At 43.2% G+C, this 20,627-nt stretch overlaps 3 protein-coding genes across 4 annotated transcripts; 2 read left to right on the forward strand and 1 right to left on the reverse strand.

Annotated features, from left to right (window-relative positions):
* The first annotated feature begins 133 nt into the window (after window positions 1-133).
* On the forward strand, window positions 134-9,642 carry arfgap3 (ADP-ribosylation factor GTPase activating protein 3). The gene is made up of 16 exons (XM_017411715.3): window positions 134-310; window positions 857-975; window positions 1,941-2,013; window positions 2,123-2,254; window positions 2,376-2,456; window positions 4,297-4,390; window positions 4,488-4,547; window positions 4,646-4,692; window positions 4,855-5,003; window positions 5,215-5,346; window positions 5,433-5,558; window positions 5,879-6,031; window positions 6,391-6,517; window positions 6,718-6,805; window positions 7,244-7,371; window positions 7,456-9,642. Exons 1-16 carry the CDS (start codon window positions 242-244, stop codon window positions 7,471-7,473), a joined length of 1,596 nt encoding a protein of 531 aa, XP_017267204.1. The 5' UTR covers window positions 134-241; the 3' UTR covers window positions 7,474-9,642.
* Window positions 9,643-10,019: 377 nt separating this feature from the next.
* Window positions 10,020-14,578, forward strand: LOC108233199 (IKBKB interacting protein). Of its 2 annotated transcripts, XM_017411491.3 has the most exons (4): window positions 10,023-10,678; window positions 10,756-10,873; window positions 13,029-13,250; window positions 13,920-14,578. In XM_017411491.3, exons 1-4 carry the CDS (start codon window positions 10,470-10,472, stop codon window positions 14,484-14,486), a joined length of 1,116 nt encoding a protein of 371 aa, XP_017266980.1. In that variant the 5' UTR covers window positions 10,023-10,469; the 3' UTR covers window positions 14,487-14,578. The 2 variants fall into 2 exon arrangements, with proteins under 2 accessions (XP_017266979.1, XP_017266980.1); XM_017411490.3 differs by lacking the exons at window positions 13,029-13,250; window positions 13,920-14,578 and adding an exon at window positions 11,789-13,022 and having other exon boundaries at window positions 10,020-10,678.
* Window positions 14,579-15,603: 1,025 nt separating this feature from the next.
* On the reverse strand, window positions 15,604-19,215 carry ckap4 (cytoskeleton associated protein 4). Its single transcript, XM_017411493.3, has 2 exons — window positions 18,576-19,215; window positions 15,604-17,275 (listed from the first exon to the last, which is right to left on the reverse strand). Exons 1-2 carry the CDS (start codon window positions 18,921-18,923, stop codon window positions 15,995-15,997), a joined length of 1,629 nt encoding a protein of 542 aa, XP_017266982.1. The 5' UTR covers window positions 18,924-19,215; the 3' UTR covers window positions 15,604-15,994.
* Window positions 19,216-20,627: the final 1,412 nt, after the last annotated feature.

Consider the following 20,627-nt stretch of genomic DNA (forward strand, 5'->3'; position numbering starts at 1 on the left):
ATTTTCAGAAAACAATCGTTTTGTTGTGAAACGCTAGCTATCAGGTAAACTACATTACCCAGCATGCCGTTCGACAACAACACAACCACGGGGCGTTTTCAGCCAATCAGAGTGAGAGCCTAACGTTTTTTCTCACTGACGTGTCGCATTCGATTGTTGTTGGGAAAAAAAGGAAAACACGAAGCTCTTTAGATGCCATTCCTCTAACCAACACGGCTTTTGACTACCGAGAGGCGGAACGATGGCAGAACCCAGCAAACAGGACATTTCGGCGATTTTTAAGCGACTGCGCTCCGTCCCTACGAATAAGGTGGGCTGTTGCAACGGACAGACGGTTCGGCGTCTTTAACGAGGAAGTCCGCCGACTCCAAATGTCTGACACGTCGCACTTCTTATGCTAGTTTGGACTTCACTCGAACCTAATTGTTCGTTTTGTCGGGGATATAATAAAAGCAGGCCGGGCTTGTTGAAACGACTCCTACAATTTGGGCAAAGTAAACAAACAAAAATAAACTTAACGAGGTAAAGCGTCTACCAGAAGAGAGAGGCTGGTAGCTTATTTTTTTGACAGTTTCCAACAGCCATGTTTGTTTAGGCTCACTCCTTAAGGCTCCTAGTGTAAACTCAACATCAGGGCTAACACCCTCAATGATAAGGAAGTCTCCACAGCTTGTTTCTGTACGAATTTACAGCGAAATGTCTGAACAGCTGTTTGAAGCGCCTGCTGCTCGGTCACCTAATTATCCACATGTACAGCTGATAATTTGAGCTGACTCAAGAGTTATTATTGATTACTGAAGCGTGGATCCAGATAAGGTTTTATTCATGCTGTTCTTTGCCCTCTGGCCTTTTTCAGGTTTGCTTTGACTGCTCAGCTAAGAACCCCAGCTGGGCCAGCATCACCTACGGCGTGTTCCTCTGTATAGACTGCTCTGGGACTCACAGGTCCCTGGGGGTCCATCTGTCCTTCATCAGGTAAGACAGGCTGGAGCTAAAGGGTCAGAGGTTGTGAGATGCAAAAATAAAATAAAAAATTTAAAAGACGTGCTTCCATTTCAGCTGATCACCAGGGTTGGAATGCATTTTTTTAAGGAGCGAAAGAAAAATTTCCATTAGTGCTTACTTGCATCTCAGTGGGAACATATTTGGTTTTAGGTGTGAGCTGAAGAGTTTCTTAAAAAAAAAAAAAAGGGACAATAGGACATTTTGCTTCTCCTCCCAGAGGCTTTCTCAGGTCAAACTGGGACGTGCGGGGTTGTGAAACCGCGTGGCATGCCGAGTTCTCATGCAGGTTAGTCCCTTGCCCTCCTGAGGGTCATTAGGGTCCTTGTCAACCTGGTCCTCATGAGACGAGTTTCGGTCACATGCACAAATGTGTAAATTGGTGTGAAACTGAATGAGAATCAGATCCGAAGCGGCTTTGTAAGTTGTAGGAAAGGTGAAACCTGAGGCCTCCTCCCCACGTTTAAAGTTGGTGTTTCCTGTTTGACGTAAATGGCTTTAACACGCCTCTTAAACCGTCTGTCTTCTCCTGTCAAAATGTGATCATTACCGTCCTCAAAGGAGTCTCTTTTTTTTTTTAAAACAAAATGTCTTTGCAGGTATTAATTTATTATTTCAGAACTTAAAGCTGCTTAATTAGCTGGTGAAGGTTGGTGGAACTGGCAGCGATTAAATTATTAAATTTAATAAAAACTCTCGCTGTCGCCTGGGAGTTGCAGCTCATCTTCAAACGGTTCAGGACCGCAGTAAATGCATTAATCCTGGGCTGATTTCAGGTCACGGTGCATACACGCTAAAAACGTTGTGTTACTTTTGAACTGATGGGACCACCAGGGTCCTTTTTTATTTTTGATTTAGCATTTTTATTTTTGTAACCTGAGGTGCAGTGTGTCCCAGTCAAACCACACTGATATAAAATGTCCGTTCTGTTCCTTTAGGTCCACTGAGCTGGACTTCAACTGGTCCTGGTTCCAGCTTCGGTGCATGCAGGTCGGAGGCAATGCCAGCGCAGTGAGTATCAGGAGGCGGCGCATCTTGATATACAAGATGTCATCAAGTTATAATCCCGACATCGCATAAATGAACTTGAGTTGTTTCCGTTTAAACTTTTCCGTGGCAGATTGCATTTTTCAACCAACATGGCTGCCAAACCAGTGCGGCCAACGCCAAATACAACAGCCGGGCTGCCCAGCTGTACAGGGAGAAGATAAAGACCTTGGCCACGCAAGCTACCAGACGCCATGGCACTGAGGTAACGCAAACATACTGCTTAGAGATTAAACAAAGCCCACTCTGGCTTCCCCGTGCTCAGCGGACTTCCTTAAAACTGTTCAGATCATTAAGTCGGTTGTGCTCCCCTTCTTCCCCCTCAGCTGTGGCTCGACAGTCAGGCTCCCCTGTCGCCAACGTCGCCAGAAGACAAGCAGGTGGATTTCTTCAGCCTGCATTCACAGGTACCGGAGCGTGTTTGCTGTGGGTCCACACAGACAGAGCACGTCTGCGTGGTAACAATAATTTGTTACTGCAGGAGTAAAAATAGTTAAAGTCAGGACACAGTTTATGAGCCTTTTATTACTGGGAATCAAATATGTTACACTTTGTCGTGTTTTTTTTAATTTTATTATTATAACATTTAATTATTTATTTACCTGACTCAATGAGATTACCTGTCTAGTCTCATTTACAAGAGAGACCCTGGAACACAGAGCATCAGAGAATTACATAAAAAGAACAACGCAATAAGCATAAACATTATCTACGTCCCAGAGGGATCAAACTGGACAAATTGAGTTCTTGCTGCAGTTTATTCCAGAAAGATGGACTTGGATAGGAGAAGGCCTTTTATTCCAAGTTCTGTGCGAACTGAGGGGACGCTGAAATAAATAAAATCACTGGAGCTCAGGCTGTGACTGTACTGTCTTTGTGACATCTTTAGAGTATAGTTAAGGGGGTCAGGAGGATGGGTTTGTACATGAAAGCATACCAGTGTAGAAGGGGTCAATGTGACACTTGAAGGAGATCTTCTTGTCAATAACAGTGCTGAGGTGTTTATAAGTTTCTACAAACTTCATAGCTATGCCGTTTATAGACCTAATAGGGGGGATAGTTTGTGGCGCTTCTTAATAATCCTTTAGTTGCGCACGTCTCTGGAGACATGTTCTGTCTTTCTGTCAGAGGCAAATCTCTCTTTTACTCGCTGTCAGATGCTTACCAGAGTCCTTGTGAGATTTTTGAGTTTCTGATCATAAGACAGTCCAATTTGAAGAGCTTTGAGTTTGTGGCTGCCATAAATCTTTTTTTTTTTTTATGGATTCATAAAGTATCCATTAGTCATTCAGTAGAATAAACTCAGACCAATTAGCAGCCCATACCAGCAGCTGAGGTCGGTGATATGTGTGGTGGTAAACGGTAACAGTATTTCCTCTTTGCTCACTGGTTTCTGTGTTGACCCTGTTTTGAATGGTTGGTTGAATTTTAGTCATAACCTTGATGAGCGTCTTCAGTCACCTGCCATGTGTGATTTTTAAAGAAGCTGTCCCATTTTCCAAACAGTTTGTACTTCTTAAATGTTTCTGTGAACCAAACCATTTGCTCTATTTTTCACTCAGGTAATGTTTTTTTGTTGTTGTTGTTTCAAATCAGGCAGCATACTTGGTCAGAACAAAGGTCATTTGTAGCAGAGTGCTTAAAAGTGCTTCTACCAAGCTTCTGCAGGCTTAGGAAGACTTATTTTATCCAGTGTTTTCGTATGAAAGTCAGCCACGATTTAATTTAACCAAGGATTAATCAAACTAATTTTCATGTCCTTTAGCCAAGTTTGGTTTTTCCCTGTTGAAGACGACCCTAAATGTCTAAAGAGCACCTCCTTCAGTAATCCTTGTGTCGAGTATTAGACAAAGCCTTGATTCTCAGGACTCTGTTTGTCTTCTGGTGACCCCTTCCTCCTGTAGTTTTAACGATGTGACCATATATGCTGATAAATGGGAAGAAAACAGAGAGGATTCTGGTGTTGACGGGTCGTTTTATGTTCATGTTCATGCAGTTCAGTTACAAGTGGACAGTCAGTGTTTCACAGGTAGCAGTGGTTCTTTTTCAGTGCAGTCTTTTGGAAATATTTTTATTTAGCTTTATGGACTAAATGGAAATCCTTTACTTGGTAATTTAAAAGAATTGTGCACATATTATAAAAATGATTTAGTTTACCAGCATTTGACATTTCTGTGATACTGGACGTGTTGTATGTACGCTGATAAGTAACAGAATTAGTGAATTTATTTCTTTATTTTTGTCCAGGCTGCTTCAGAAAATATGAATTTGGACAAAATGAGCCTCAGCTCATCCACATCGGAGAAGCCTTTGACCCAGGAGAAGAATGAAGACAGGAACGGTGCGTCGCTGATAAATAATTGAACACGAAGGCTAAAACCAGTTGCGTCTTCCTGCAGTTAAAATGATATCAGCCGAACGTTCGCTCTGTTTTTCAGGGAATTTAGAGGAGGGTCCCAGTGTCGAAATGCTTAGTGTTTCTCCAAAAGCCAACCCAGGTTTGTTTAAATTGTTTCTATTAAAGTTCATCCACTTTTACCTAAGCACGCTTGAGTTGTTTGTAGAAGAAGTGTGGATGTTGCGTTTTCTTTTTCAGAGCCTTCATCTCTTCTCAAGAAGAAGCCAACAGCAGCTAAGAAAACTGTATGTTAATTAAGCTACATGTAGCTGTATTCTCTGCCCAAATGTGTGTATTTGAATTGAAATTATACCCTTTTTTTTACGTTTCTGTAATGTGCCCGAAAAATGGCTTCTGTTATGAACTGATCCCCTATGTCTGAATTTCCTGCATGCGTCTGTCTGCAGTTGGCTTCTAAGAAAGGCGGTCTGGGAGCTCAGAAAGTGAGCAGCCAAAGTTTCTCTGAGCTGGAGAAGAAGGCTCAGGCTGCCGACAAACTCAGGGAGAAAGACGAGAGCTCCACTGCTGCGAAGACGAGTACACCTGAGGAATCCATGTGAGCGCACTCCCTTGGATTTAATAAACTACGAAGGCTTGGAGTTTTTCTGCTAACGTTTCGAACAGAATCTTAAATCTCTTACTCTTCAGCTCTGCAGAATGTAGCTTTGCCTTTTAATCAGTATATAAGCAGCTCTATCTGGGTCATCAGTGTCCGTCTTTTTATTGTCAGTTCTGACCCTTTTTTTTTGTTTTGTTCTTCTCGTCAGTGCTCCATCCATGCGCCTGGCCTACAAAGAGCTGGAGCAGCAGAGGAAAATCGAGGAGCAGAAGCTGAAGGGATTAAAGGGGAAGAAGAAGGAGCAAGCTGAGAGACTGGGCATGGGTCTGGGCATGAGGAGGTGAGAAGATGAAGACTTCAATGAAAACCAAACCAGGATTGATCTGTTTGTTTATTTCACTGTGGCTGATTCTTCTCTGTCTGTAGTGGAGTTTCACACTCCGTGTCATCAGAAATGCACACCATCCAGCAGGAAAGTCCGCTCGGCGCCAAAACTACCAAAGGACGACGATTTCCTGGAGAAGATGAGGACGAAGGCTCCTTCGGCTCAAGGTTATACAAAAACAGTTAAACTCAACAAACAAACAAAAGAGTTGTGTGGGATTTAGCCGTCATAACAGAGCATTACATGCAGTTTAAAGCTTGGCGCTCCGCATTCTCCAGTTTTGAATTAAGAAAACTCCCCGGGTGGGAAGCTAAGCGTCTCCAGCTACAGAATTAAAGTCCAGTTTTGTTTTTTCAAAGTTTTCTGTTTGTCACGTCCTGGATGACTGATGCTGCTCTCTGAAAAAATAGATATTAGTCTAAATGTTTTATTCTAACGTGAAAGTAATTTTATAATTAACCTCACCGTGAACCTATTCTATCTTTAGGGTCACCTCTCGGTTTGAGGATCAGTCGGAACCTATAGATAGTTTCTCTTTCCGTTGGGGTGACGGTGGTGATGGAGGAGGTTGGATGAAAGAGAGTAAGAAACCAGAGTCGGACTTCTTCATGTCCTCCAGCATGTCTTCATCTGACGACAGGTACCAAAGTGTGCGCTTTCACCCGACGCTGCTGTAATGTTTGCTTTGGAAAGCTCTGCACGGCTTCTTCTGGTCAATTCACACACTCACACACACACACACACACACACACACACACACACACACAGCGGGTGTGTAGGGGTGCTTTTGATCAGATTAAACACAAAGCGAGTTCAGGTTGCAGTTTACGGACACTTTAAATGACCGGTTCCTCGTGCTTTCTTTAGTAAAGCTGTTAGCAACAATGAAAAGGAGCATTTTTCTGCCTTTTTAAAATAAAATATTGCAATTTTAGGAATAAGACATGCTAAAACGTCAGTCACTAAAACTGATTTCATCCGTCCGCTGTCTTCCATCAGGCCCGCGACCAGGAGGAAAGCTGAACCGGCACCGGTCTCAGATTCAGGAGAAGCTCAGAAAAAGTTTGGAGGTGACGTCAAAGCCATCTCATCTGATATGTACTTCGGGAAACAGGACAACTCTGAGGTGCGTAGTCACATCGTATGGTACCACAGTAACATTACACGTTGATTAAAAAATACAAAAACTGTACAATCATAGCAGTTCTGGAGAGAAGTTGGACTAAAAGTAACAAGCAAATGGATTCTATTTTTTTTCTATTTTGAAGTATTTGCATTCAACATTAGGGAGATTTTATTTTCTATTTATTATTTATTTTTTTTAAGTATGAAGCCAAAACCCGACTGGAGAGATTTTCTGGGAACTCCTCCATAAGTTCAGCAGATCTTTTCGACGATCCGAAGAAACAAACCGGTAAGATTCAAACGTATTATAGTTCCTTTATAATAAACAATGTAGAGTTTGAAATTTACCTTATTTTAACACCTGTACTTTTATTAAATTTAATTGCTCTTGCTTTGCTTGACTTTATTCTCCTTCAGTTTGAAATTGCTGTTTAGTTGTGGAGCTGTATGCAAAAGAAAAATATATAAATTTTGTAAATTCAGTTCTTTCCATCAGGCTTAAAACTGAAAACTACCACGTTAAAGAGGAAGTTACAATATATAATATCCAAACTGCTGTAGGACTTCTTAAAAGATTCCAAAGTATTAGTAAATGTTATTTGTGAACTGTAAAAAGAAAAAAAAAAAAGGTTTAGTTGGGCGTTGTTCCTGACAGCAGCCTGTATTTTTATGACGTTCTTGCACGACACTGTGTTTGATTTCTGCCCCACCGTTTGTCCCACGTTAGCAGGGAGTTCGTACCGTCTGAGCAACGTCCTGCCCAGCGCTCCCGACATGTCGCAGCTCAAACACGGCGTGCGCTCGGTCGCAGGAAAGCTGTCGGTCATGGCGAGCGGCGTAGTAAACACAATCCAGGTCGGTTAAAAACAGAACTGCGCTCGTCTTTGTTTTTTCTTTCATTTTATGTTCCTATAAGGTTTTATTCTGTTTTCCTTTCAGGATCACTACAACTCCTGAGTCAGCAGTGTTGGTGTGGGAACATCTTCTGTGAGCTCTCTGCTGAGGAGAAACGGGAGAAAGGATTTCTCAGCGCTCGCAGCAAGTCTGCAGATTTACCACGAAACGACCTTTTTGTTTTTTTTCTTTCAGTTGAAGTGTAAACATACAAGACTTAAACAAACGAGTGGAAGGAATGTTTTTTTCCCCCCCGGAAACAACATGAAGGGAGATTTCTGTGTATTTTACAGACTTGAAAAGTATTTAGTTTGCATTATATCTGCTTTGAGTTATTTTATTATTTTTTTTTTTTTTTTTTTTTTTGGGGGGGGGGGGTTACATATTATGACATATTTTATGTAGCAAAGTGAGTTATAAAGGAGGGACGTCCTTATGATTCCTTTTTGGGGTTTTTTGTGTGTAGTTCCACTTCGGTTTGTTCACGCAAGCTTGAAAGTGTCCTTTCCGTTCTCAAAGTGCACTTAGGTTTGCGCCTCCAAAAAAAAGGATAAAAAAAAAAAAAAACTGGACCAAAAGCTGATGCAGACCTTGAGGGACCAAGTCTGTTTTTTCTTGACTGGATTTACGAAAAGTAATCCTTCCGTCCATCTGTTTTCTTTACTCGCTTTTTCCTTCCTGGGTCGCGGGGGAGCTGGTTGCCCATCTCCAGCAGTGCTAAAAGTTGGTGGCTTTCTTTGTTCAGAGCTTTCTTTATGCTTGAAGTTGCTGCTTTTTTTTTAGGTCATGCAAAGAAAGTTAAACAAGGGTTGCTGAAACTTGTTTGAAAGGGATATAAAGATAGGAAAATTGGTATCTTACCTGGACAGATAGGAAAAGATTTAACAATTATTTTATAAAACAGGTTTGGAAATTAAACTTGACTTCAGTTGGCAGTAAGATAAACAGATAGAGTAAAGTTGGGTTTAGATTCTCTCATCTAACTTCTGACACCAAAGAGCGAGTATATTTTTCACTATTTCTTTAAAAAAAAACAAAAAAAAGAACTATTGCACCAGAAGGACTCTGCACGATGCAGGATCATTGCACTATTTAATTTTTGTTCCTCGGTTGTGATGCTCAGAATGAGGCACTGCTATCGATATTGTAATATATGACTTTATTAAGCATAGAAGGGTGCCTTTTTGTTTGAAGGCTGAGGTTTTTACTGTTTAAATTTAAAGGCATACTTGTAACGATTGTTGAAGGCAGGATTTTTTCTTCTGTGACGTTTAGTTACTAGTTGTCAGTGCGGACAATCCAAGTGTAAAACCGTCACTTTCTTTTTACTTCAACAACCTCCGAAAGTTCTGACGTTCTCACGATTGAAGGCGACGATCTGCTTTGCGAACCTGCATCCAGGGATTCTTATAGATGTTACTTGGACACCCTCCTCGACATTTTTTGCAGACCAGTCCAATCCCCCGCATCGTCTGGGACACGGGTGGACTCCCAGACGTTTGTTCAGGAATGGCTCAAAAACAGTCCGAAGCAATCCGTCCAGAGTCCAAATTAACTAGAACCCAGTCTGTCGTCGCTGATGGGGACGCAAACCCAGCTCAGAGACCCCACCGTAGCCGACACCCCTGAAATCTCTCAAACGATTTGGACATTTCTTAACCCGTCTGAGCTGTTTTGTTGGTAAAACTGTCTCGGTTTTAAAGGACCTCTGATATCTCCAGCTCCACAGATGATGATAGTATGACTATCAGTTGATTCAATGAGTTTGATTCAACATGAAAACACTAAAAAAAAGGACAAAGTAGGAGTTGTTTGTCTCTAATGGACAAAACATCTGTTTACCCCATTACTATACACCTTAGTTCAAAACATCTTTATTCACTCACCTTGATTTCAATATTATGCTGTTACCCATTTACATAGCTTTTGTTGGATGTTTGAACTTTCTAGCTGTTTACCTCTTAGTTATTGCGCCCATGTTTGTCAAATTGTGTCTCTTTCTGTTGGATAATTGTAAATGTTACACAAAAGAATATCAGTGTGTAATCTGCATGACGTTTTGTAGTGATACAGTATAAAGACATTCTGAATATAATGACAGAAGAATATTACTTTTTTTTTCAATGACTAAAGTCGGCTATCAGTAGCTGAATCCACTGATAATGAATTTGTCCCCATTTGTGATGTATGTAAAAAAAAAAAAAAAAAAAAAAATTGGCAAAAACACCAAATGATCAGCTTGTTCCTAAGATCTTTTAATTTTATGTCCAAATAAACAGTCTGCATTGGTTAATATTTATGCAAACGTCTCTGTAATTTTAAAACAGTTAAGTTTTTTTTTTATTTGTGCCAGTAATCGTTTAGTTAATCGACCAGCCCTTGAATGTGATTTATTGTACAAATAACTCTAAACTGACTATTTTGAGTTTTGCAGTTATCAAACAAGCAGATAATTCTCACTTAGGACTTTAATGTAATTGATAAATTATTCAAATCATAAAAAGTAGCATTTTTTCCCTAATGAATAAACTAGATAATAGTTTTCTTGTTTTACTTTTTTTTTTTTTAAATCCTGGCGCCTACGTGGCTGACTGATGCGTTTACTGTCATTTCTGTACGGTCGGAACTTTGCCAATCAGGCGCGTTTAGAGTCAAGGTAACATCCAGTCTGTGTTTCAGCTGCACAAATTAGCCAAGTACAGATAGTTATCTAGAACCTGTCCAGTTGAGGTTATATTTAAAAACCTTAACCAACTGCTGTGGTTTATTTTTAGTGTAGCGAATTTGTTAGCTTGTCAGGTACGTAGTTTTTAAATTTACCAACTTTTCCCATCAGCGCTTGAAGGCATCGTTTTCCAAAGAAAGGGACACGAAGGGTAGCGGTATTCGGTAGCAAAGTTCGTTTGTCGCTTAAATCATTATGAACTTGTTTCTGAGGCGGTTTCTTTGTGTTAGTTTGCGATTTACCAGATAGCTGGCTTCGTTGTCTTCTGCTAGGCCCGTTAAAAGTCTGTCCAAAACCAAAGGCAAAGAACCGACCAGGGGCTTGTGTTTTAAAAATGCCCTCTGAGGTGAAGCAGAGAAAGAAGACTCAAACACCAAAACAAAACCCTGACGGACCTTCGGAAACTTCCTCCGCGAACTGCAAAGATGAAGCTCAAAAAGGGAAGACGGAAGACTTCCCTGGAGTAAAGAAAACCTCCTCGGGCCCCGACATGAGAAGTTTAATGTGCTTATTGTCGCTTGCAGCTTGCGGAGCCCTGACATGGTGAGTAAAAACAATGTTATTATTAACTTTATTTTTCGCGGAGTGTTTGTCTCTAAAGAGGTTTTCTTGGGCTTCAGGGTGGTGCTGCAGCAGAACGAGAGGTTCTCCCAAATAGAGGAGAAGTACAAGACTCTGCAGGGGAAGACCTCCAGCATCCTGGACATGGAGGAAGAGATGGTTAAAGTTTCTAAAAAGGTAGGTCTGTTCACCCAAACTGATCAGTGGACGGGATTCTGCACGATCTCGCAAGATCTCGCGTGATTTGACGAGCTCTGGAAGTATGTGTATGATAAGGCTCAGCTACTACCACACCAGATTCTTAGCTCAGTATCTGTAAAACTGACCGAGTCAAAGTAATTTTTGTGCTTTTTAAGATCAATTAATGTGGCTATACTTATTGAAATGGGTTAGATCCAAAATTTTATTGGCTGTAGATCTGTTTTCAATTATTACTTTCTAAAGGTTTCATTAAACTACATCCAGTGGTTCATAAGATATTTTGCTGACAGACAAAACACGAGCAAAAACCTTATCGCCTTTGCGTTGGGTGACAGGCAGTAATTAATCTGTGGTGCTAAACCTAATTAACCAAAGCCATCTGGCACTGAAAATTGTGTATATATGTAATCTGGTGTCAGTGTTTTATTTGGATTTTATAAAAATGGAGATGCAGTTTATTACATGATGCTCCCAAAACCTGCAAGGATAAAACAATATTTGTGCAGTTAAGTTAACCTTATTGTAATTGTATTTCCAGACTGTATATTTAGTAGGAAAAAGAATAGTGATGGTGTAGTGTATCTTGAGAAATTTAGGCTAGTCGAAACTTTTTCTACCCTTAACTTAAAGCAAAGAGCAATCATGTCTGGCACCTTTTAAACATTTGACAAAGTAGGTGTAAATGTTGCTTTATTTCATGGGGACCAAAGTAAAAATTGCAGGAAATCAAAGCCTTGAATAAAAAATAAAAACTTGTTGGGAAGTCTAAATGCTTGAAGCTCTCTAACCTTCTGGAAACCTGAATGTTGCATGAGTTGTGTGTTTGAGGTGAGGTCAGAGGATCATAGAGCCCCACAGAAACAGCGCTCCTGTTTTGTGTTGCGGCTGCAGCTTGCCGCGTCCGAGGATGACCTCCAGGAGGCGCTCTCCACCGCCTCCTTGGCAACGAGGCTCCAGCAGGACGTCTCTTCTCTCCGTGCTGCCATCGTGGCGATGCAGACCGACGAGAACTCCGCCTCCCGCGACCTGCAGTCGGTCAACGCTCACTTCCTCAACGTGACGGAGATGTGGCAGGAGAGGCTGGCCGCTGTCACCTCTGACCTGGCCGCCATCAAGGTCGAGGCGCGGGAGGCTCACGCCAGAGCCACAGGGTGGGTGAACGAGGCTGAGCGGAGGACCCGGACGCTGGCGGAGAGGCTGGAAGAGCTGGAGGACAGCACAAAGAGGAACGCCCGCGCTCTGGAGCGCACCGAGGGCGACGACGCCAAGCGAACACAGGACCAGCTGGACTGGAACACCAAGCAGATCCACAAGCTGGAGGAGCAGATCGGCATCCTGAGCAAGAGGGAGGCGGAGCTGAGCTCTCAGCTCCAGGAGCACGTTCCCCGAGCACAGGCCTGTGAAGAGCACCTGCCGCAGGTGGAGGAGGCCGTGCGCTCCATCCTGAAACTGAACGGCGATCTGAGCGGGGCCGAGAAGAGGCTGGAGGAGGTGACGCTGCAGGTTTTCGGAACCGAGGACAGCATGCTGAAGGCGCTGAACGAGATCCTTGAGATCCGACAGGAGCTGGACACCCTGCAGGCGCAAAACAGCGTCTTGAAGATGAAGAACGAGCTGTCTGTGGTGAAGGAGGCAGTCCGCAAACTCACCATGGTGCTGAGGGGAGGTCCGCTGGAGGGCCAGGTGGACTCTGAGATGTTGGAGGAGGAGGAATGGAAAGATGAGGAGGAGCAGTGGCAGGAAGATGACCAGGACGCACCAAGTGAACATCCTGAAGAGGATTTTACTGAATGATTGTGTTTCAAATCGTTTAGGAAATCATTTAGTGTGGATGTGTTTCTTAGCATTTGTTATATTAGGCTGTAATTTTGGTCCAGTGTTAGTTTTCTTTTAAATATTATTGTCTGATTTTGGTTTTACTGCTTGAAAATTTGCATTTCAACATTAAATTTATTGAATAAAAACACACACATACACAAAAAAAAATCTGCTTTTATTTTATTGTATTGTTTAATTCTCTTGCTTACTGAGTATCAGTCTTGTGTTTATCTTCCATTAGAAATGGAATAATCCATCTTCCACTCGAGCATAGCCGTTCTGTCACTCCAACGTGCTGTACGGTCTGTTTCAGTGTGAGGGCGTCCAGCAGATGTTGGAGGGTCTCGAGGGTCAGCGGGGGGTCAAGCAGCCTCAGATGGAGGCTTTACAGCAGGACGTGAGGCGGCTGAAGGAGTGGGCGTCCGGTTTGACTGAGAAACGGGAGCAGCTGGAGGGCAGCCTGGCCTCACTGAGGAGCGCCGTGGGGCAGATAGAAGATCGCACCTCGGCTATCACTAAGGACTTTGCCAATAAGGTTTGTATTATTGTTTTCATCCAGATGTTTGTGTCCTCTAGAAACATTCGCTTAGGATTTAAACTTGTGAGAAAATGGAGTAAATTACTTTTTTTGGTCTTTATTTAGTAGTGGAAACCTATTAATTTTTCTGTCATGCAATAAGAGACACAGACTTTAGATTTTTGTTTTTTCTTTTCACACTCATGTTTGAATAAGTTTTTTTTCCTCCTTTTTGTGGATTTACAACCAACTTTCCAATTTTAAAGTAAAATGACTTAGGTTTGCAAAGAAATGTTGACTCATCACATTCATTGAGTTACAAATTTAATTCTGCAGAATTTAGTGCAGATTCTTGTAATATATCTACTCAGTTTTTTGACTCAATGTCCATTTCTGAAATGAAACTAGCACTCCTTGCTAGCGTATCACCTGCCTCCTTGTGTGCCAATATTTTAAACTAAGATCTCAGGTGATCTGTTAGCTCTTGAGGTGTGTGTTGGGGATGACTCTCAGCAACTACGCCAGATTTCAGCTCTGTATCTGTATGATTGACCCAAGTTTTTGCCATTTTTGTGTTTGCTAAGGTCAGTTATCGATGGCGTCCTTGACTCCAAAAGTTGATCAGTAGTAGATGTAAATCCAGTGATGGATAAATGTTTACAGCATGTTTTCTTGTGCTGATTCCAGGTATCCTCAGTGAGGACAGACGTGCGCCGGATGGACGGCCTGCAGTCTGAGCTGGACTCTCTTCTGGCTCAGGTGGGGGAGCTCGAAGACAAGACCACTCGGGTGGAGCACAGCATGGTCAAACGCATCGGCGACGTGCTCGCCAGCAGCATCGACAGAGTCTCCAATCTCCGCTCCGCCTCCGAACGCAACAGCCAGGCCATCGACCAGCTGCGCAGGCGTCTCCCCGAACTCGCCGCCGCGGACGAGCAGCTCTCGGAGCGCCTGAGGGAACTGGAGAGCGGCCGGGCTCGCCTCATCAGGACCGCAACATTCGCCGCCGACCTGAAGCCGAAGGTGGCGTCTATTAAAAGAGACTTCGGGGCCTTCGAGCCTCAGCTGTCCGACTTGACTCTTCGGATCGGCCGATTAGCAGAAGATCTCACCAAGAGGGAGCAGGAGATCGCCGAGCTTCGCCAGACTTTATGGAACCTCACTGAGGTCGAAGGGGATTTAAGTGTCACAGCAAAACACGTCAGTGAAATATCTGATTTATCTGGTATTAGAGACACACACGCGCCAACATGAAGAATAATGTTTGGGGCTTTTGTTCAACTCTTAACAGCTCACCTGTCATACTACTGTTTAAACTTTACTGGAATAAACATTCTTATTAAAAATGTATTTCTCTCTTCTTATTATTAATCTCACATTCGTTCTTTTTTTACATTACCTAAATATGTGTCACTCAAAGGTGTCTGTAAGCAAAGCATTTCATAAACCACTGGATGGATTTTAAAAAACTCTCAAACTGATTAACTGTTGGATTTAAGATGGCCACCACAGTTAACCTCAGCCAACACAAAAAAATGCCTATTTCAGGTCAGTTTCACAGATATTGAGCTAAATTTGGTGTGGTAGCTGAGAGTCATCCTCAACACGTCAAGCGCTAACTGATCTTGCCTAACATTTACAAGGTGTGACAAAAAAACTGCTACAACTTAAACATTTCTCATCAGAAGGTGATTCTACCCAAAACTCTGGCCTGAAAAGCGGCACGCGATACGCATTCCTCCAAGGAATGTGAGGCTTTCGAGTTTTAAAGTGATGCCTTCAGGCAACACAGACAAGGTTTTCCTGTCCAGTGGTCGCAAAGCAGCTGCTGCGCAAGGAAACGTTTAAAGAACAGCTAGAAATATAAGTAAGCGTCGTTGAAAAATTATTTGTTACAGACAAAATCAGATTGACTGACAGGCTCTGTGAGGCGTCCTTTTTAGTGCCTTCCTGTTCCCAGTTCAGTGCTGGGTCTAACTGATCTGGCCTTCTAGTTCTAGACTGGCGCCGTTCTGTTTCACTGATAAGATTTGTACAAACAAGCACTCTGACAATATGAGATTAGACAAATTTAGCCGCTTGGATCCGTCTAATCCCTGGGATGTTCGACTGTCTTTTGTCATAAACTTAAAAATCAACAAGCTGAGTCTTCCTCCCTCATCTGCAATCTCTCATCCCGTATAAAGAAATGTGTCGCTGCTTAAAAACTAAAATTTAATGTGACAGCTTAGGTTGTTCAATTAAACTCGAATTACCCCCCCGTCCATTCCCACCCATTTATCGAAAACCCAAAGCAAAACAAAATTTCATCATGATGTTCACACCCAAAATAATTCATCACAGATTTGAGTCAACAAGATTTTTTTTATTCCTACAAAAAAAAAAAAAGTGAAAGTAGTGAAAAAACAGAGTGCTTGAAAACTGCTCTTTTTTTTGCATCAAAACATTATTTTCAAATCTAACAAAATAAAAATGACAAAATGAAAAACTACAGTGCAGATTGAGTAGATCTGAGTTCACAAATCAGCAGTTCAGCTCTGTCCCTCGTCCTGACGTCAGAGAGTTTTGGAGACGGTTCATTTAAAAAAATAAACTAAAATAAAATAAAGAAAAAGTGATTCATTATTGCTTCGGTTGTTTGAGCTGACGTTGCACGGCTACAGCTTCCCATCCTTGTCTCAGAAAAAGACAGAAGGTGTCCGTGCGGTTTTCTGCGGCTCCTCCAGGACAGAAAACCGCCTCGTTATTGTTCCTCAGTCCACCTACATCCTGTCCTCCAAAGCCGTGAGTCTTTTCTCCAGCTCCTCCACCTGCTGATCCAGGCCGGAGTCCTTGGCGGCGAGCTGGTTCAGAGCAGCTACATCGGCGCGCAGCTCCTCCAGGCCGCTCGCCGCTGCCCCCGGTTGATCTCCAGCCAGTTTTGCCCCCTGAAGCGCCTCCTGCAGGGCAGAAATAGCCACGTCCTGGCCTTCTAGCTTGGCTGCTTTGCTCTTCAGGTCGTCAACGGTTGCTTTCAATTCCTCCAGCTCCTCGGGCCTCAAAGCAGCGAGCCTCCTCTCCATCTCCTCCACCTTCTGACTCCTGGAGCCCATAGAAGCTCCCTCGGCGGCGTTGGACTGCAGCTCCTCCACAGTGGCTTTAATGGCCTCCAGCTCCTGCTTCAGATCAGTTTTGACCTTCTCCACCGCCTCCACCTGTGCAGCCAAGCTGCTTTCATGCCCGTCGTACCTGGCGAACAGGGATTCAACTTTGCCGCCGATGTCTGATACTGACGCGGACAACGAGTCTTCGCTCTCCTCCGATGCTTTGACGCTGGCTTCAAGATCTTCCGATTTTCTCTGAGCCAGAGCTGCGGCTGCATTTGCCTTCTCCTCCACGGCACGAAGAGCGTCAGTGACCTGCTGCAAGCCGCTCTGAAGCGTCCCACTTTGGTCCTTTAGTGTCTGGACTTCCGTCTCTGTTGCAGACAGGGACTGCTTTAGAGTCCCGGTGGTCTCCTGCACCAGGGACCTCACAGTTTGGACTTCCTGAGACAGCGAGGCCACTTCCTGGTTGCGAGTCTGGAGCTCCTCCCTCACGGCACCTATTTGCCCCCTGAGGGAATCGGCGGTTACGTCGGTGTCCTGTTTGGCCGTTTTGATTTCTGCCACGGCCTCAACGATGGCGGAGAGCTCCTGTTTGATGAGGGCGGGGTCTTCGATGACGCCCAGGCGGGATTTGAGCTCAGCGAGCTGACTCTGCGCTTCGCCCTGAGACGCGGCGAACTCCGCCACGTTGGCTGAGATGGACTGACTCACCTCAGCCAAACGCTCCTCCACGGTCCTCTCCAGGGAGGAGAAGTCCCTTTCCCGAGCCTCCTTCACCTCCTTGATGCCCTCCGAGAGGTCCCTGAGCAGATCGTTCTGGAGTTTCTGCAGCGCCTCCTCCACCCTCCTGGTCTCCACCTCGCCCCGCTTCATTCGGGTCACAGCCGCCTCCAGCTCCACCCGAGTGATGCCCAGGGATGACTCCAAACCGTCCACGTTGCTCCTCAGAGACTCCACCTGGGAAAAAACACAGAAACAAGCGGTGTTAGCGCCAACTTTCCACACGACATCATGATCAGCGTTTTTATGAATAAACCAAACTGTTGTAGTCTAATGTATGTAAAACCCAAACTACAAAAATGTTGGAATGCAAACTGAGAAATTGTACCATTTCATGGAAGGAAATAAAAGGAACATTTTAAGTTTGAGGGCAGAAACACAGCTCTAAACTACTTTCGCAGCCTTTGACCCAGTCCAGTCTTTCTTCTTTTTTAGATATGTTGCTGCCATGAAATACAAAATGACCTTTTTTCCCCTAAAAAAAAAGGTACAGTTTCTTAAACATTTGATGTTTGCCATGTTCCATTGTGAATAAAATGCAAATGAATTAAATTTGCAAATCAGTGCTTTCTGCTTTTATGTACATTTTACACAAAGGTGTAAAGCTCCTGAATAAAACTCAAATTATATTTGAGCACCTCAGAGTTGTTCTTGCACCAGTCTTTTCCGAAGCCCAAGAATTAGAAAATCCCTCGAAAGACCTGCAGAAAGCCTAAAAGATTTCAAGAAAAATCTGGTTCCTTGGATGAAGAAATCAGAGACAATTTAAATCTTTTTGACCCATCCTTTGTTCCTGAGATTCCTCTGGAATTGAACTCGTTGTGCTTAACCTAATTCAGGAGGCCGAGGTGTCAGAGGATGAGTCATCCCAAAACTAATGCCAGCACTAATTATGAATTGTCAGTGAAGATCAGACTGGTAGTGCCACATTTTGAACAATTAAAAATTCCTGGAGCACTGTGGGCTGTACATAATCCAGATTGTCGTAGGAATGAGGGAGGGGTGAGTGACAAAGAGAAAAGAAAATTGATTAAAACACTTCAGGCCTCCAACTGTTATTTTAAGCTCAAGGGACAATTTTGCTGTTGCATTGTCACAAAAAATAAATTCAAAATGAAAGGCAAATGAATTAACCCCATCTTGACTTGTGTTAGTCACATCCTGATTCAGTTTTTCAGCAGATTCCTCAACAACCTTTAAGAATTTAGTGTTTTTATTTGCTCATGTTTGTTAAAACGTGAAACCTGAACCCTTAGTGACAGATTCAGCCTGCCTGTATCATCAACCCCTTTAAAAACCTGTATGTAGAGTGTGAAACCTGTTGTTTTTAACTCCAAAAGGTGTAAAGTGTTCACCATTGAAGTTCAACCCCTGACTTGGTGCATCAATGGGCCTTTTCACACAAAAACATCCCAGTTCCTCAACTTTTTGGGAACATTCACGTTAAACTTTCTTGGTTTTCTTTTATTCTTCCTACCTGTTGAACCACGCTCTCCATTTTGGTGCTCAGCTCTGCGCCTCGCCGCGCGCTCTCCTCGTGCTTTGCGCCCATCTGCCGGACTTCATCCAAGGCTTGCTGAAAGTGGAACGCCGCGAAGCCCGCGGCGCCGACCAGACCCACGTAAAACGCTGCACTTAACAGAAAACCCAGGCCACCACTGCCGCCGCCGCCGCCCGCCGGGGGCCCCTGGGCTCCGGGGCCACTCACCCCGTTGGGGCCACCTTTGGGGCTCTTCTTGTGCGCGCCGCTGCCGCTGCCGCCGCCGCTGTCCTGGCCGGGCGCAGCGGAGTTCCTGTCGCTCTTGGATCGGTTTCCCCCTGCCATCTTCGCTGTCTGAGCGCGAGTGGTTCTGCAGTCGTGGATGGAGACGGGCTCCCGGTCCGGTCCAGCCCCGCTGACGGGCCCAGCAGCGTATCAGTGAGCGCGTCGTGTCTTTCCACGGGGCTGTTTTGCATGGAGGGCTGTCCTATCCGACTCCACTCTGCGAGGCTCAGGGAACTGAGAGTTTATTGAGTTTTTCTTTTTATGATTTGCATCATTATTTCACAGCTTATTTTATCCACATTAATCATTTCCAAACACTTACAGAGCTTCTTATGGGTTAAGAACTGGACTTTTTAATGCAAACACGCCCTCCTCCCTATGTAAGCTGGGTTTAAACCCCCACTAATGTGTGTGTGATTTGACATCAAATGCTCGCAGGAGTTTAAACTTGCTGTAATGTGACGTAAAGTTACAGCTCAGGGAGGAGTCCCTTCCTCCTCCTCCTCCTCCTCCTCCTCCTCCTCCTCCTCGCTCCTCCCTTCATACGTGGCAGCTTGCATGCTGCAACCCTCCCATCATCACAGGTTTTCTCTGCACAGAGCAACACTTCTGACGAGGCAAAGCTTCAGGCCTGCAAGGGAGCAAGAAATCCAAAATAATCCTTCTTTATTAGCAGTTACGCACTAAAAACTGCTGGGTTAACTGGGTCAAAGTTGGAGCAGGGTTGGTCCAGTTTCCACCCTGAGATAGGGTTCAAATAACTAACAGTTGAATGAGAGCTACTAACAAGACGAGGTCCATAACAGCAAAATCTGGGTTATTAGATAATTCCAGCCTGCGTTGGTGCTGATTAAAGAACCTTGGGCACGTTAAACAAATGGCACCAGGAGCGCTTTCCTCCACCAGAACAATACCACTAACGTTAGAAACATCTTGTCTCAGAATGTGTCCTTTTTATCACTGGTAATATTTGTTTATAGCCTAAATATAATATTTCTCTAGGGTTTTATTATATGTTGGCTTTATTTTTTTTCTGTAACAAACCAAAGTTCTGATTCAATCAAAATGTCATTCCGAAATGAATAAATCTGAGGTAATACATTATTTTACCGCTAGGTGTCATCAAAGGAGCGTATAATTTTTTTAACCAGCGTCCAGCACTAATGAGCTAATTTATTACTGATGTTAAGATTTAGAAAATTTTTATCACTTTTTTATTGTCATTTAGGTTTTATTTTTTCTATGCCTTTGCTTGTTGCTTTCAGTGTCATTATTAGTTCTGTGGTTTTACTTTTTAATTCCTTGTAAAAGCAGTTTGCACATTTTTGAATTTGGTTTAAGTTGTTGTGAGCTTTTTTTAAAATATATTTTTTAAAATGTTTTTTGTTGTTTTGACCTTTTTTATAGTTGCCTTTAGACTTCTGAAGCTATTGGGAGACATTTTGGAGTCTGTGAATGATGTTGTCTCCTTGTAGCTTCTTCGAATAACTTTATTATAGTATTTGAATCTCTTCATCATGGTTTAGACTCATTTTAAATTCAGTTGCAGGTAAACCTGATAGACAGTACAACTTGTGTCATTCATCATTTTAAAAAAAAAATCCTTCCAATGAGTTCTACATTCTTTTACAGTGGTTTTGATTAATACTTTTACAGGTTTTCTGGCAGCTTTTTACACTCGAAATTGACGTTTTAAGAGGAATGTTTTTCTTTTAAAGCCATTTTACTTTAATTTAATTGTGTCAACACAAAACAGACACCTTA

Source organism: Kryptolebias marmoratus, linkage group LG18 (genome assembly GCF_001649575.2).
Source record: "Kryptolebias marmoratus isolate JLee-2015 linkage group LG18, ASM164957v2, whole genome shotgun sequence".
Taxonomy (NCBI): Eukaryota; Metazoa; Chordata; class Actinopteri; order Cyprinodontiformes; family Rivulidae; genus Kryptolebias; species Kryptolebias marmoratus.